The 17,625-nt window shown below is 32.3% G+C and overlaps 1 protein-coding gene and 1 long non-coding RNA gene across 20 annotated transcripts in view; one reads left to right on the top strand and one right to left on the bottom strand.

Moving 5' to 3' along the window:
* Nucleotides 1-6,261: 6,261 nt before the first annotated feature.
* Nucleotides 6,262-17,625, bottom strand: part of LOC127730396 (acylamino-acid-releasing enzyme-like) — a 50,118-nt gene continuing 38,754 nt past the window's right edge. For all 3 annotated transcript variants that reach the window (XM_052238781.1, XM_052238789.1, XM_052238797.1), the window contains 4 exons: nt 17,038-17,068; nt 13,119-13,221; nt 12,002-12,108; nt 6,262-6,753 (listed from right to left, as the gene is read on the bottom strand). In XM_052238781.1, the coding sequence (XP_052094741.1) occupies nt 6,651-6,753; nt 12,002-12,108; nt 13,119-13,221; nt 17,038-17,068 (344 nt within the window). In that variant the 3' untranslated portion in view covers nt 6,262-6,650. The remainder of the gene's footprint in view (nt 6,754-12,001; nt 12,109-13,118; nt 13,222-17,037; nt 17,069-17,625) is intronic.
* Nucleotides 13,567-14,880, top strand: LOC127730556 (uncharacterized). 17 transcript variants are annotated; one of them, XR_007995176.1, is made up of 6 exons: nt 13,567-13,630; nt 13,878-13,927; nt 14,075-14,224; nt 14,322-14,471; nt 14,519-14,668; nt 14,766-14,880. It is a non-coding gene; the product is annotated as an uncharacterized LOC127730556 (long non-coding RNA). The 17 variants fall into 17 exon arrangements; XR_007995149.1 differs by having other exon boundaries at nt 13,878-14,027; XR_007995174.1 differs by having other exon boundaries at nt 13,567-13,680.

The following is a 17,625-nucleotide window of genomic DNA, read 5'->3' as shown; positions in this document are numbered from 1 at the left end:
GTATTCAAGCTTGATACAGGTCTAAATTTGGATTGTATTAAATATTTGACATATTATAGGTTTCTGAATAAATGTAGTCAAAGAACTTGAAATTGGTTATATGAATTGAATTTATATTAAATTAAAGATTTCTTGCTGTTGTGCAATACACTGTGCTGTTGCGCAATACTTGGTAAATCTGTTATCAGACTATAAACAATTAAAGTTCAATTAATTCTCAATGTCATATTAGAAATTTATGAAAATGTAAAGGGAGCTTACATCAATAGCAATGAAATAAACAATTCACCAAAGTTTCATGAGAATTGCTGACAGCATTTTTGAGTTATTGTGTGAAAAATGGAAAATCCCCCCTTTTTGTCGAGCCTTCGACTTTAGTTGAAAAAGCGAGACATAGCGATCCTACATTCCGTCGGCGTCGTCGTCGTTGTCGTCAGCGGCGTCCACAAATATTCACTCTGTGGTTAAAGTTTTTGAAATTTTAATAACTTTCTTAAACTATCCTGGGTTTGTACCAAACTTGAACAGAAGCTTGTTTATGATCATAAGATAGTATCCAGAAGTAAATTTTGTAAAAAAATAAATCCATTTTTTCCTTATTTTACTTTTAAATGGACTAAGATTTTCTGCCAGGAAACAACACATTCACTCTGTGGTTAAAGTTTTTTAAATTTTAATAACTTTCTTATACTATTTTGGATTTGTACCAAACTTGGACAGAAGCTTGTTTATGATCAAAAGCTAGTATCTAGAAGGAAATTTTGTAAAAAAAATAAATTCATTTTTTCCATTTTTTACTTTTAAATGGACTTAGATTTTCTGCCAGGAAACAACACATTCACTCTGTGGTTAAAGTTTTTAAAATTTTAATAACTTTCTTATACTATTTTGGATTTGTACCAAACTTGGACAGAAGCTTGTTTATGATCAAATGCTAGTTTCTAGAAGGAAATTTTGTTTTCTTCCAGTTAACATTACATTCAGTCTGCAGTTAAAGTTTTTAAACATTTATTAGATTCATAAACTATCCTGGATTTTTACCAAACTTGGACAGAAGCTTCTTACAATCAAAAGATAGTATCAAGAGGAATATTTTTATTGATTTACTTCCTCATTTTTGTTGAGCCTGCGATTAACAGAAAAAGTAGGCGAGACACTGGGTTCTGCAGAACCCTTACGAATTTTTTAATGAATAAATCCCCATAACTCAGAAATGTAAAATTTATAAAATTCTAAACGGAGCTTAAATCAATAGATATAAACAATTCACCAAAGTTTCATAAGAACTGCTGAAAGCATTTTTGATTTTTAGTCCGAAAACTGGAAAATCCCCCTTTTTTATACGACCGCAAACAAATTTTTGTGGTCGTATATTGGTATGACGTTGGCGTCATCGTTGTCATTGTCGTCGTCGTCCGAAGACACATTGGTTTTCGCACTCTAACTTTAGTTTAAGTGAATGGATCTCTATGAAATTTTACCACAAGGTTCAATACTACAAAAGGAAGGTTGGGATTGATTTTGGGGGTTATGGTACCAACAGTAAAGGAATTAGGGGCCAAAAGGGGCCAAAAATAAGCATTTTTGTAACTTCCAGACATAACTTGTGTGTTAGTGTATGGATCTCTCTGACATTGTACCATAAGGTTCCATACCACAAAAGGAATGCTGGGATTGATTTTTGGGGTAATAGCCTCAAAATTTTAGGAATTAGGGGCCAAAAAAGGGGCAAAAAAAAGCATTTTTCTAGTTTCATGACAATAACTTGTGTGTAAGTGTATGGATCTTTCTGAAATTGTACTACAAGGTTCCATATCACAAAGGGAAAGCTGGAATTGAGTTTGGGGGTAATTGCCGAAACGTTTAGGAATTGGGGGGCCAAAAAGGGGCCAAAAAACAAATTTTTCTAGTTTCCAGACAATAACTTGTGTTCAAGTGTATGGATCTCTCTGAAATTGTACTGCAAGGTACCATACCACAAAGGGAAGGCTGGGATTGAGTTTGGGGGTGATGAATCATAAGGGGGTTCAAAAAATTTGGGGGGGGGATTTTTTTTTTTTCCTTTTTTTTTTCTTTTAAAATTTTCCATTTTAAGTTGGTTATTTCTGATTTATATTTAAAAGCAAATAATAATGATATGGTAGGAGATACACACCAAACAGGATGTGTAAATTATTATATAATAAGTATTGTGCAATAGCAAGAAATTTTCATTTGCACAGTATTGCACAATAGCAAGATATCTTCAATTGCACAGTATTGCGCAATAGCAAGAAATCTTCAATTGCACAGTATTGCGCAATAGCAAGAAATATCCAATAGCACAATATTGCGCAATAGCAAGAAATTGTCAATTGTACAGTATTGCGCAATAGCAAGAAATATTTAATTGCACAGTATTGTGCAAAAGAAGATACTTCGTATAAATTGCTTATTTCTTGACCAATTTCAATGGGGTTTTATTCTTAAATTCTTGGGGTTCTTTAATATGCTGAATCTAACCGTGTATTTAGTTTTTGGATTTTGGGCCCCGTTTTTAAATTGGTCCACATTGAGGTCCAAAGGGTCCAAAATTAAACTTTGTTTGATTTCATCAAAAATTGAATTATTGGGGTTCTTTGATATGCCGAATCTAACCGTGTATTTAGATTCTTAATTTTTGGTTCCGTTTTCAAATTGGTCTACATTAAGGTCCAAAGGGTCCAAAATTAAACTTAGTTTGATTTTAACAAAAATTGAATTCTTAGGGTTCTTTGATATGCTGAATCTAAACATGTATTTAGATTTTTGATTATGGGCCCAGTTTTCAAGTTGGTCCAAATCGGGGTCCAAAATTAAACTTTGTTTGATTTCAACAAAAATTGAATATATGGGGTTCTTTGATATGCTGAATCTAACCATGTATTTAGATTTTTGATTTTTGGGCCCCGTTATCAACTTTGTCCACATTGAGGTCAAGAGGGTCCAAAATTAAACTTTGTTTGATTTCATCAAAAATTGAATTCTTGGGGTTCTTTGATATGCTGAATCTAACCATGTATTTAGATTTTGGATATTGGACCATAATAGGTGAATGTCCAATTTAAAATTTTTAAATTCTTAGACCACATTCATTCTGTGTCAGAAACTTATGCTGTGTCAAATATTTAATCACAATCCAAATGCAAAGCTGTATCAAGCTTGAATGTTGTGTCCATACTTGCCCCAACTGTTCAGGGTTCGACCTCTGCGGTCGTATCAAGCTGCACCCTGTAGAGCATTTTATTTATGAATAAAACCCTGTAACTCGGAAACGTAAAATCTAAAATATATAAAAATCAAAAGGGAGCTCATGTCAATAGATATAAACAATTCACCACAATTTCTTGCAAGTTGGTGAAAGCATTCTTGAGTTATTGTCAGAAAACTAGAAAATCCCCCTTTTTTTAATGAATAAAACCCTATAACTCAAAAACGTAAAATCTAAAATTTATAAAAAACGAAAGGGAGCTCACGTCAATAGATATAAACAATTCACCAAAGTTTTATGCAAATTGGTTAAAGCGTTTTTGAGTTAATGTCCGACATGTTGACGACAGACGGACAGACGAACAGACGGACGGACTGACAGACAACAGTAATACGTTTTTTATAAATTTTAGATTTTACGTTTTCCTTTTTAAATGGGACGTATTATGTCGGACATTAACTCAAAAACGCTTTAACCAATTTGCATAAAACTTTGGTGAATTGTTTATATCTATTGATGTGAGCTCCCTTTTGTTTTTTAATTAAGGAATTATGCATTACACAGTATATATGGAATGCTCACTTTAATTTTGATATCAAATTTCAGAAAGCTCTGATTTATAGTTCCTGTTCCTGAGAAAAACGCAACCAAAATTTTATGGGACAAATATAAACCAGTATACCCCACTCATTTTGGTATAAAAATATAAAAAGTTCACAGTTTTAGGACAGAGCCTTTCTCCTATCCCTTTAACAACCTTTATCTTAATCCTAATTCATATTTCATATTTGTAAAAAGTTGTTAATTGATTGACTTTGTTGAAATTGTAAGGCAAGACTACATTTAAACTGTTCAGTATATCTGAGGCATTTAAGGCAAACCATAGCTGTGCATTGTCCAGATTATAGAACATTTAGAACAGAGTTAAGCCCTTTTCAACTGATTTTAATACGACTGCAAACATTTGCGGCTGTATAATGGTATGGCAAAGTCTTCATCCAAAGACATTTGGTTTCCAGACAATAACTTGAGTACAACTGTATGGATTTCTATGAAATTGTACCACAAGGTTCCATACCACGAAAAGGAAAGTTGGGATTGATATTGGGAGTTTACTGTCCAAACTGTTTAGGAATTGGGCCAAAAAGAAGCATTTTTCTTGTTTGAGGACAATAACTTGTGTATAAGTGTATGGATCTCTATGAAATTGTACCACAAGGTTCCATACCTGAAAAGGAAGATTGGAATTGATTTTGGGGGTCAAAAAACAAGAATTTTCTGGTTTTCGGACAATAACTCAGTATAAGTCTATGGATCTCTATGAAATTGTACCACAAGGTTCCATACCAAAATAAAAAGAAGGTTGTGATTGATTTTGGGGATTATTGCCCTAATGGTTAAGAATTAGGTCCCAAGCACAATACTTTTCTAATACTTAAAATAAACGACAATAAAGACAACAACACCCATCAATTACCGCATGGTAGGAGTTTATTCTGATCGACATGTTTCGCCAACAATCGTGGCGTCTTCAGGACAATATTACATTTGAAATAAAACAGTGAAGTACAAATTTTGCAGTTGTGTGGTTTGCCGAAAGTAACGTAACAATAAGCCAGTTGAATTGGTAAGGGATGGCCAGTGGGGTGTTGTCCAATTTGGAAATGAACTGACATTTTATGATCTACTTTCATCATTTCTACATAATTACCACTAGAAACCTCCATGAGAACAACTACACAGACGTGTAAGAATAGCAGCTAACCACATCGTTAATGACTTTATTGACTAACTTTCACATTTTACTTAACTAGATTCTTATTTTATTTTACTTTCACTTTCTATTTATATCTATAACGTCGTCATAACAACCTCTATTGTTACGTTACTTTCGGCGAACCACACAACCGCAAAATTTGTACTTCACTGTTTTATTTCATATGTAATATTGTCCTGAAGACGCCACGCTTGTTGGCGAAACATGTCGACCAGAATAAACTCCTACCATGCGGTAATTGATGGGTGTTGTTGTCTTTATTGTCGTTTATTTTACTTATATAGTGAAAGACAACTATGAATACCTTTCGGTATCCACCCACTATTACCCAACCGCACGATTACCACTTCAGGTGTTGGTTAACCTTGTTCAAATTCAAGTTTTCTAATACTTGTATAAATTGCTTATTTCTTGACCAATTTCAATGGGGTTTAATTCAAAGACTTCAATTCTTGAGATTCTTTAATATGCTGAATCTAACCATGTATTTAGATTTTGGATATTTGACCATGATGATAAATATCCAATTTCAAATTTTTAAGTTCCTAGATTACATTCATTCTGTGTCAGAAACCTATGCTGTGTCAAATATTTAATCACAATCCAAACTCACAGCGGTATCAAACTTAAACGTTGTGTCCATACTTGCCCAAACTCTTCAGTTGTATCAAGCTGTGCCCTGCAGAGCATTTTATTATACTTTGTTCTTATGTTGAACTGTTCCACCACTGTCTCAGGTTAGGGGGAGGGTTTGGTGCCAGCAAACATTTTTAACCCTGCCACATTCTGTATGTGACTGTCCCAAGTCAGGAGCCTGTACGTCAGTGGTTGTCGCTTGTTGCTGTATATCATATTGTTTTTCGTTTATTGTTTTGTACATGAATCAGGCCATCAGTTTTTTCATTTGAATTGTTTTACATTTGTCATTACAGGGCCTTTTATAGCGTACTATGCAGTGTGAGTTTTGCTGAGGGTGGGACAGTGACATACAGTTGTTAAATTCTACTTCATTAGGTCTCTGGTGGAGAGTTGTCTCATTGGCAATTATACCACTTCTTCTCATTTTTAGATTTTACCTTTTTGAAGTGGTAAGTGGTAATGATATATAATCTCATAACAAGATTAGTTACAGTAAAGTTATATGGACAAAAAAATAAACCATGGATGATAGCTAAATGATATCATTTAAACATCTTAATTTTTCCTTTTAGAAGATACATCGATCTACACAAATACATGGAGAACATCACAATACTTAATAAATGCATCATTTTATTTTAATTCTATCTTTTGTAGTATTCCTTCATCAATTATCAATTATAAATTATAATTTACATAAAATCAATTATCAGTTATAATTCACATAATATCAACTGATACTGAACTTTGAGCAGTAAATTATTTGATCAAAATCACTCTAAATTTAAATTGTCTTAATATATGAGTATATTTAAATCTGTAGTCTGTTTAAAACATCACATCTGAATAAATGTTTAAACTTGATATTGTTTATGAAACACACATTATCCGTATGACATCAAATTTGTTAACTTCTCTTGCTTAATAACTAGGACTGCAAGCACCATTACAATGTAAGGTAAATGTTATAGTTTGTATCAAGTCATTTAAACACAACTGTTCACTTTATTGCAGATATTTCTTGAACCATTCTACCATGTTAATGAAGGCATCAGCCTGACTATCTGTCTTTATAATGGGATGACTGTTTCCTTCATAAGATATCAATCTGAAAGTACATTATAACCCATTTAAAATTATTAAAGCAAGGGAAGATCTTATGCTCAGCAAGTTAATTCTATTATCAGGGCTGTTCCATAAAAAAACATAGGACTCTTTGGATGGTTGCCCATTTTCATATTGCCTCCCCTTGGTACCATGTATATTTTAATGGAACAGCCCTTAAAACATTAATGTTGTTTTCTTCCTCTTCATAGACAATAGCATTATGTATTTCTCAAACAGAAACACAATTTACTCAAGTACAATGTATCAATACAAAGATATAAGACAAATGAGGATGAACAGAAATATGTATTATGCTAGCACAATAATCATGACTTAATTATTTGTTCAAGTCAAGTCTTCACAGACATTTTTACTGACCCTACCTTATATTATGTGGCCTGGGTAAGCTAGTTTGCAGTTAAACAAGAAGATCAATGTCCAACTAAACACCTGAACCTTTACTATATACAAGACAGCAGATATTGAATCCACTTAAAGAATAACTCATCTATTCAAAAAACATAGTGTGATCACTGGACCATGAAAATTATATCAGGTATACAATATGAGTATACACATCTTTACATAATGAAAATAAAGAAGAAATATATCAAATTGGCCTTTTACTTATAGTGACTGAGAAAATTCCTTCATCACAAAAATGTAGCATAATATTTTTGATACAACCAATAAAATGAGGTCTGCTGTCATGATTACACTGACGTTGACCACAAGCGAAGCATATACATATTTTAGATTTTAGTGTTACAATTTTTTGGAATCTATTCAATCATGAAAATTTAATTCATATATTAGATAAAGACAACAGACATAATTAGGCCACTAGGAACCATGGTAAATGATATTTAAAACAAAATATTCAGATCATAAGGATACAAATATGTGCAATCTGTATGCTGAATTTCCAAACTGATATAGCTTAGGCTCAACTTCAATTTTAATTCATGACAAGCAAAACAAAAATTATAAAATTAAATAAATAAAGGAATTATTAACGACAAGTCAATTCTAATTCGCACCAAATTTTTTTCTCTGTTTTTCCTTTTCTCTGTTTTTCCTAAGTAAAGTAATAATTTTGCATAGGTTGATTACTTAAACATTTTGCAACATAGCTTTTTTAGATTAGAAATTATATCAAATCTTTAATGTTTATTTAAGTTGCATATTCATTATGCAAAACCATCAGCTGTGATTTATGATGAGTTTAACACAACATTTGGGTAACTATTGTAATATGTAGTGAATACAGAAAAATATATGTTAGACATAAAAGAACAAGAATGTGTCCATAGTACATGGATGCCCCACTCCCACTATCATTTTCTATGTTCAGTGGAACGTGAAATTGGGGTCAAAACTCTAATCTGGCATTAAAATTAGAAAGATCATATCATAGGGAACATGTGTACTAAGTTTCAAGTTGATTGGACTTCAACTTCATCAGAAACTACCTTGACCAAAGTTTTTAACCTGAAGCGGGACAGACAGAAGGACGAACCAACGGACGCACAGACCAAAAAACATAATGCCCCTCTACTATCGTAGGTGGGGCATAAAAATGTGTTCATGGGACACAAATGCTCCTTGTAAATATGCAAGAGTCAATGTACTTATTCAAACCTATTGACATTTTAAAACTTGATCATCTTAATGACATTTGTTTCTGTATGTTATTAGAGATTGTTCGGGGGGTTTGAATGCTCTCATTGTTCAATATCAAACAGTCATCTGTGTTTGGAAGTTATAAGAATTGTGTATAAGTTTCATAACATTTGGTTGAGGCAAAGTTAAGTAAGCATGCAGAAACAGCCAATTCACCAATTTTTCCTTTTATAAAGGAACTTAACTCAAGAACAGTGAAAGTGATGCCACCAAAATTCAAACTTGATCTGTATTTGGTGGTAATAAGCATTGTGTATAAATTTCAGAACATTAGGTTGTGGCAAAGTATAGCTACAGTGTGGAAACAGCAAATTTGCCCTTCTTTCAATTTATTAAGGGACAAAACTCAAAAATTGCAAAAATGACGCCACCTTAATTTGAACTGAATTTTGTGTTTGGTGGTAATAAGCATTGTGTAAAAGTTTCATAACATTTGGTGGAGGCAAAGTAAAGTAAGAGTGCAGAAACAGCAAATTCAGCAATTTTTCCATTTATGAAGGGAACAGTGAAGTTGACGCCACCCAAATTGTACTTGATCTGGATTTGGAGTTAATGAGCATTGTGTATAAACTAAATAAGAATTGGTCAATCCAAACTAAAAGTAAGTAAAACCACCATTGTTTTTTCCCTATTTCTCTTTGTTAAATTGACATTTTTCAAAAAAATGTGCAGAATTTATCTTTGTTTCAAATAAAGATATAGTTGGCATGTCAGTTTCACATAACACTTCATTGCATATAAGATAATAACCATCACTGGAAGTTAACCAATCAAATTGTCACCCCTTTTTTTCCTGTTTACAAGCTTTAGTAACCATGTCACCTCAAGTTTCAAAAATATTTCATAGAAACACCAAATAAAAAAAGATTATATGTTTATGACTCAGAATTTTTTTTCTGCAATGAAATGCAGGCTTAATTTCCTACAACTGTCAAATTCAAGGGAATATTTATTTTCAACCTTTTTTCGTATGAAACTGGATGTGACGTACCATGTTTAGGTGGTATTACACCTAAGAGAATGGAAACCAATTTTGGGATGTACGGACCAACGTCGTACAAATGTACAAGGGTAAACCTTAAGGCCCGCTCCGCCACGGATTTTATAAAAGTAAAATATCAAATATTCTTTCAGATAACATAGATATTCTAGCAACTACTGACAAAGCACTTAAGCAGTGAACAGTATCTCTGTAACTAATCAAAATCAAATATGACTTATTTAAAGTAGACAATTCAAGAATTTAATAGACGGAAAGGGAAGCAACACATTTTAAAAAAATTTGATACAACTATTATAAACAGCTTCTCATTGACTGTCAATGTGCTTGTTTTGATCTCCCAATTTAAAATCAACCTATTTTTCAATTATGTAGATTCAATCATTATTGTGGGTAAAAATTTTGGGAAAATTGTATTCGTAAATAAACAATTAAGGTGCATATTCTAAAGGCTTGGTCATATCATAAAACTAATTTGCAGTTTGAAATCATCTCTTCAAAACTGATCAACTGGTAAAATATTTAGCAAATTGCTAATGAAAGGCTGTTAGATTGAAATCATCTCTTCAAACTGATCAACTGGTAAAATATTTAGCTCATTGCTAATGAAAGGCTGTTAGTTTGAAATCATCTATTCAAACTGATCAACTGGTAAAATATTTAGCTCATTGCTAATGAAAGGCTGTTAGTTTGAAATCATCTATTCAAACTGATCAACTGGTAAAATATTTAGCTCATTGCTAATGAAAGGCTGTTAGTTTGAAATCATCTATTCAAACTGATCAACTGGTAAAATATTTAGCTCATTGCTAATGAAAGGCTGTTAGTTTGAAATCATCTCTTCAAACTGATCAACTGGTAAAATATTTAGCTCATTGCTAATGAAAGGCTGTTAGTTTGAAATCATCTCTTCAAACTGATCAACTGGTAAAATATTTAGCTCATTGCTAATGAAAGGCTGTTAGTTTGAAATCATCTCTTCAAACTGATCAACTGGTAAAATATTTAGCTCATTGCTAATGAAAGGCTGTTAGTTTGAAATCATCTCTTCAAACTGATCAACTGGTAAAATATTTAACTCATTGCTAATGAAAGGCTGTTAGTTTGAAATCATCTCTTCAAACTGATCAACTGGTAAAATATTTAGCTCATTGCTAATGAAAGGCTGTTAGTTTGAAATCATCTCTTCAAACTGATCAACTGGTAAAATATTTAGCTCATTGCTAATGAAAGGCTGTTAGTTTGAAATCATCTCTTCAAAACTGATCAACTGGTAAAATATTTAGCTCATTGCTAATGAAAGGCTGTTAGTTTGAAATCATCTATTCAAACTGATCAACTGGTAAAATATTTACCTCATTGGTGGTGAAAGGCTGTTGCAATTGCAGTTTCATAAAAAATATTCTTATGGTCCAATTCTAATGATTGACTGTCTGTTTACTGTACAAGGTCGACTGATTGAACAAATTTACAATATTGGGAACAATAATTTAAAAATAGTATGATTGGATTTGGAAACTTATCCAATCATATGATATTTCATAAATAATTAGTTCTAACTTCTAAACGTTATTTTATTCAGCAATAAATTGTTGTTTTAATCTCTAACAAAACATTTTCTTTACTTATTATGCATATGTTTTTTCTATAGTTATACTGATGCATTGGTGTTATATGTACATAATAATATGTAATGTAATCATAATGATAAACAAAATTAAAGTTATCCCCCTTTAATATCATGTTTTCCACAACATTTTTTACCAAATTTTCACTCATCTTACAAATGTATGTCAGCTTTCTTTTTAGAACAAATAACAATAGTTAAATAATTATTTAACCAATATTTAGAACTAATTACTTATGAGAGAAGTTTCAGTATGTATCCAAGTCATATAATTTTAAAAACTAGTGTTTCTGATATTGACTATCTAATCAAGAAGTCCAATTTGTAAAATAAACAGTCAGTCAAATACTAGAATTGGATGGCAGGAATTTTTTTTCTTACATTGCACATGTTTCATACTAGCAACCTTTCACTGGCAATGAGCTTAAATAATCTAACAGTTGATCAGCTTGAAGAGATTAATTCAAACTGCAACTATAAAAACATTTTAGCAAATCGGTATATGTAAAGACCAAACCTTTTGAATATGCACAGTAAGCTCAATCTCTATAACAATTTCTGAATATAAACCTATATGTAATGTGTATTTCAATCCCTAAATTCATGTTTCACCTTTCCCCTAGAAATAACCTAAATATACCTACAAATAATAACAAATCTACATATATAACTTCTTTCCTATGCCAACTGGTCTTGGTCTTGAATAGCTTTGAGAATACTCATTTGATCATAGGGGTATCTAGCAACCTAAGCTTATCAGGTTTTGCAGGGAAATTCAAGATACCTCGTTATTTTGTTACAAGCTTTGAATGCCCTGTGGATTTCTCTTCCTTGCTTAGGTGGGCATCTTAAATCATCCACACCTAACAATATTAACAATGGAGCCTCCATCTAAAAATGAGTGGAATATTTGTTAAGTTATATCCATTTTTCTTTTACCTTGTTAATTTATTTCTTGCTTTCAATCCTCTATAAAATTCTCTGCCCTGTTTGACTGGTACCCTTAAATCATCAGCACCTAACATAATTAGACAAGGAGCTTCCACCTGAAATTATCATGTATTGTCAGAAAACACAAGTTTTTATACACTATTTATATCTTTCCTTAATATTATTTTATGAAAAAATATGTATAAATGTCATTAAATGAATGAAATAGCAATTCAATAATAACTGTAAAGTTAAGTCGTCAGTGAATAATATGTTTTTTGTGGAAACAAACTATGTCAGTACAAATGCATATCTAATCCCTTCTTCAACTCAGTGAAGCATAAACTGAGGGGCTTGATGGGTTATTTTCGTTCTTCGTGATCGGCGCATTTTCGCTATCATGATCCGTTTTTCTACAGATTTTTTTTTTTTTTTATATTTTAGTGATCCGTGATCATGGAAATTTATTTTCTGTGAATCGTGATTGACAAAAAAATCAACTCGTGAATCGTGATGAGACCCCCCCATCAGGCCCCTCATAAACTGTGTGGGTCGAAATAACTTCCTTTTAGTAGGTGGCTTTTATACATGCCAAAATTCAATCTATACACTATATGATTGTAGAACACTTTGTCAATTTGAACTGAAGTTTGGATATACTATGCAAAATAAGTTAATGAAATGTATATCAGAGCAGACTGCCTTTGTTGAGATCTGTTATATTACCTATAGAAATATCCCTACATCAAATTATATGATTGTTTGTCACTTCATAAAAGAAAATTAAATTTAGCTTCTGTTATATTACCCTTAGGAATATCCCTACACCAAATTATATAATTGTTTGTCACTTAATATAAGAATATTAAATTTCAATCCTTTAACTTGATCTGGATTTTTTGGGTCATAAAACTTGATCAAAGTCATTCTACCATGAAAAAACGGTTACATGACCTTCACCATAAGTCTTTTAGTCAGCCTCCTCAAGAAGTACCTATAGACTATATTACATCGTTGTAAATCAAGCAAAAACTATAAAGTCCTCTTTAATTTCATTTGTGCAAAATGAATATCAGAAGAATCACAGTTAACACAGATTTCTGTAAAGTCCTAAACATCAGTATACCTGATCAATATATCTAATAGGGGACTTCCTCCACATATCTGTTAATATATTCTCATTTAATGCTGCCTTGTGGTCAAACGGATGTCCACTTTCATAGAACGACCTTAAAAAGAAAGAGAATTTACTTTAACTATACTGTTTAATAATTTCAATAAACATATTCTAAATGTATTTCCATATCAGTGAAGCTAATTGAACTAAAATGACATTGTGAAATAAAAGACTTCATGAGCCTGATTCCCTTACCTTGAGTTCAAATTACGTAAAACCTAACAGTTCATGAATGGTTTTTAAATAATTCAGGCAGTTTACAAAATAAGACTGTTCCAGTAGTTTCAGATGACCACTTTGTAAATGCATTTTCTAAGATTATATGAAAAGGGGGGAGTACACCTTTTATTGGGAACTAACTTTACTTTTTGAATGGTATGAAGTTTACCTATGCTGTTTATTTGTAAGAAGGTGTGTATACAGCACTGGCTAGCATAAGGTTGCTGTTTATTTGTAAGAAGGTGTGTTTACAGCACTGGCTAGCATAAGGTTGCTGTTTATTTGTAAGAAGGTGTGTATACAGCAGTGGAGAGCATAAGGTTGCTGTTTATTTGTAAGAAGGTGTGTTTACAGCAGTGGCTAGCATAAGGTTGCTGTTTATTTGTAAGAAGGCATGTATACAGCAGTGGCTAGCATAAGGTTGCTGTTTATTTGTAAGAAGGTGTGTATACAGCAGTGAAGAGCATAAGGTTGCTGTTTATTTGTAAGGTGTGTTTACAGCAGTGGCTAGCATAAGGTTGCTGTTTATTTGTAAGAAGGTGTGTCTACAGCAGTGGCTAGCATAAGGTTGCTGTTTATTTGTAAGAAGGTGTGTTTACAGCAGTGGCTAGCATAAGGTTGCTGTTTATTTGTAAGAAGGTGTGTATACAGCAGTGGAGAGCATAAGGTTGCTGTTTATTTGTAAGGTGTGTTTACAGCAGTGGCTAGCATAAGGTTGCTGTTTATTTGTAAGAAGGTGTGTTTACAGCAGTGGCTAGCATAAGGTTGCTGTTTATTTGTAAGAAGGTGTGTTTACAGCAGTGGCTAGCATAAGGTTGCTGTTTATTTGTAAGAAGGTGTGTATACAGCAGTGGAGAGCATAAGGTTGCTGTTTATTTGTAAGAAGGTGTGTATACAGCAGTGGAGAGCATAAGGTTGCTGTTTATTTGTAAGGTGTGTTTACAGCAGTGGCTAGCATAAGGTTGCTGTTTATTTGTAAGAAGGTGTGTCTACAGCAGTGGCTAGCATAAGGTTGCTGTTTATTTGTAAGAAGGTGTGTTTACAGCAGTGGCTAGCATAAGGTTGCTGTTTATTTGTAAGAAGGTGTGTATACAGCAGTGGAGAGCATAAGGTTGCTGTTTATTTGTAAGGTGTGTTTACAGCAGTGGCTAGCATAAGGTTGCTGTTTATTTGTAAGAAGGTGTGTCTACAGCAGTGGCTAGCATAAGGTTGCTGTTTATTTGTAAGAAGGTGTGTTTACAGCAGTGGCTAGCATAAGGTTGCTGTTTATTTGTAAGAAGGTGTGTATACAGCAGTGGAGAGCATAAGGTTGCTGTTTATTTGTAAAAAGGTGTGTATACAGCAGTGGAGAGCATAAGGTTGCTGTTTATTTGTAAGGTGTGTTTACAGCAGTGGCTAGCATAAGGTTGCTGTTTATTTGTAAGAAGGTGTGTATACAGCAGTGGCTAGCATAAGGTTGCTGTTTATTTGTAAGAAGGTGTGTCTACAGCAGTGGCTAGCATAAGGTTGCTTTTTATTTTTCAACTCAGCTTTTAATTGGTATGTTTATGGATATACAGAAACATTGCAAATTTTCTCTTAAAACTAGGAACTTTAAAAATGTGGCTACAGGAATACCCAGTCCTAGACATGTATGTAATTTTGGTAATGTAAAATAAGCAAAGAAAGCATCTTGTTTCAAACATTTTCGGTAAAGATTTATGACATTTTTGATCATGTTTCACTTTGAAAAGGACATTCTACTTGCAAAATATAAAATTTGAAAAGGTGGTGTTCTCCAAATATTTCCATAATTGTTACAATCTTCCCAATTCAGCTCATATTTTATCCCAATCTAGTTTTCATTTATATCCTCATAAACACATTGAATCGATCATGAATTTGTCCTAAATTAAAATTATTGCAATCTTATCCCATCAACTTGAACAATTTAGAAGGATAATGCATACATACTGAAATCTGTTGTTCAATTGTGATGCTACTTTTAAATTGGGCAAATGTATAAAGGAGTTAAATCTAGTTTCTGAAAATTGCCACTAAATCAATGTTATGTATAAATGTATGCGTGTAAGTACAGAAAGTGCCAAAATCAGGTAATCAGGAATAAACTGCTTCGCTGAGCGCAGCTGGATACGCCCGCAGAGGTCCAACCCTGAACAGTTGGGGAAAAAATGGACACAATATTCAAGCTTGATACAGGTCTGAATTCGGTTTGTAATTAAATATTTGACATATTATTAGTTTCTGAATAAATGTAGTCAAAGAACTTCAAATTGGTTATATGAATTGAATTTATATTCAATTAAAGATTTCTTGCTGTTGTGCAATACTTAGTAAATCTGTTGTCAGACTATTAACAAATAAAAGTTCAATTTCTTCTCAATGTCATATTTGAAATTTAAGAAAATCAATAGGGAGACTACATCAATAGTTATAAATAATTCACCAATGTTTCATGAGAACTGCTGAAAGCATTTTTGAGTTATTGTTCAAAAACTGGAAAATCCTCCCTTTTTTAATGAATAAAACCCCATAACTCAGAAATGTAAAATCTAAAATTTATAAAATTCTAAAGGGAGCTTACATCAACAGATATAAACAAATCACCAAAGTTTCATGAGAACTGATGAAAGCATTTTTTATTTATTGTCCGAAAACTGGAAAATCCCCCTTTTTTATGAATAAAACCCTGTAACTTGGAAACGTAAAATCTAAAATTTATAAAAATCGAAAGGGAGCTCATGTCAATAGATATAAACAATTCACCAAAATTCCTTGCAAGTTGGAGAAAGCATTCTTGAGTTATTGTCGGAAAACTGGAAGATCCCAATTTTTAATGAATAAAACCCCAAAACTCGGAAATACTAAATCTGAAATTTATAAAAAATGAAAGGGAGCTCACGTCAATAGATATAAACAATTCACCAAAGTTACATGCATATTGGTTAAAGTTTTTTTGAGTTAATCTGACATGTTGACGACGGGCGGATGGACAGACCCTCAACGGTATATCATAATACGTCCCGTAAACGGGCGTATAAAAATTCAATATTTTAGTTTCTTTAAAATATTTTTTGATTGAAGCCAAATGATAATACAAATGTGTATCTTAGAATTTTGTTTCTATTTTTTTGACAGTCTCCATTTTCATATCAGTGCTATATTGACCCCTTGTAATCATTCTGAAAAATTTTAAGCAAAACTAATCTGGGAAGATTCTGCCTCTATGCTGCTGTCAGCTCATTATATAACAGGACCAACTTTCAATTATTTTTACTAAAGGAAATAGTACATTGTCAAACAAAAGATGCTTTCCTGTCTCACATAACCCAATTCTATAAAGACAAGACACACAAAAGTAGGTTTATGAAATATACATGTTTATATACCATTTAGACTTTGCTATGGCATCACAACCAGTCAAGCTCTTGAAACAATAACACAAAAGTTGAAAATAATACAAGCAACAAATTTTCCAAAAAAAAACCAAATCATCTTCATCTTAATATGGTCATATGTTACTTAATGAATATATGCAAACTTAAAAGAAGAAATTTAAAATCAAATAGATGACTACAATTCATTAAGGAATAAAAGTTTACATTGTTACTGGAAGTTTTATCCTTTTAATGACTGTAAACAAACTTACCAATCAGGGATATCTGTTGATCCTACCATAGCTGAAAGAAAGATCAAATACGGTTTTATCTATTTCAAGTATATATTTCTTTCTTTATCTCCTTACCTGTTAATAAATAAATAAAATATACCTATTAATTATCCAAGGATCATCACAATCCACATCTGACATTAATTACAATATTTTATTAAAACCTGATAAGTTTTATGTTTTACTTTATGGGCTTCATTCTAAAGCAGAATATAGTCACCTTCATTGAGGGTGGTAAAGGGTATTTTCGTGCAACATGTTTTGCCATTTTTATTTCAAGTGCAGCCGTGAAAAAGGTTCGTTATTCACCGTGTTTCGTGAAATCTGTAAAAAGATCAGGTGCAAGAAATTTTTAATTGTTCGATCATCGTGAAATGGAAATTTTATTTCGCATTCTTCCGTGCAGATACCCCCCCTTTATGCCCCTCTTCATTTAAAAGTAGGGGGTATAGTTTTCTGTCTGTGTATCTGTAAATCTATTGTCTATTCATGGGAACTGTTTCTGGTCTTAGGAATTTTAAATGAAGTAGATGTGACTTCATCCATCAAATCATAAAAATGTAAACA

The sequence above is a fragment of the Mytilus californianus genome, unplaced genomic scaffold (genome assembly GCF_021869535.1).
Source record: "Mytilus californianus isolate M0D057914Y unplaced genomic scaffold, xbMytCali1.0.p SCAF_1, whole genome shotgun sequence".
NCBI classification, from domain to species: domain Eukaryota; kingdom Metazoa; phylum Mollusca; class Bivalvia; order Mytilida; family Mytilidae; genus Mytilus; species Mytilus californianus.
Note: the sequence above shows the minus strand (reverse complement) of the source record. Positions and strands in the feature narration are given on the sequence as shown.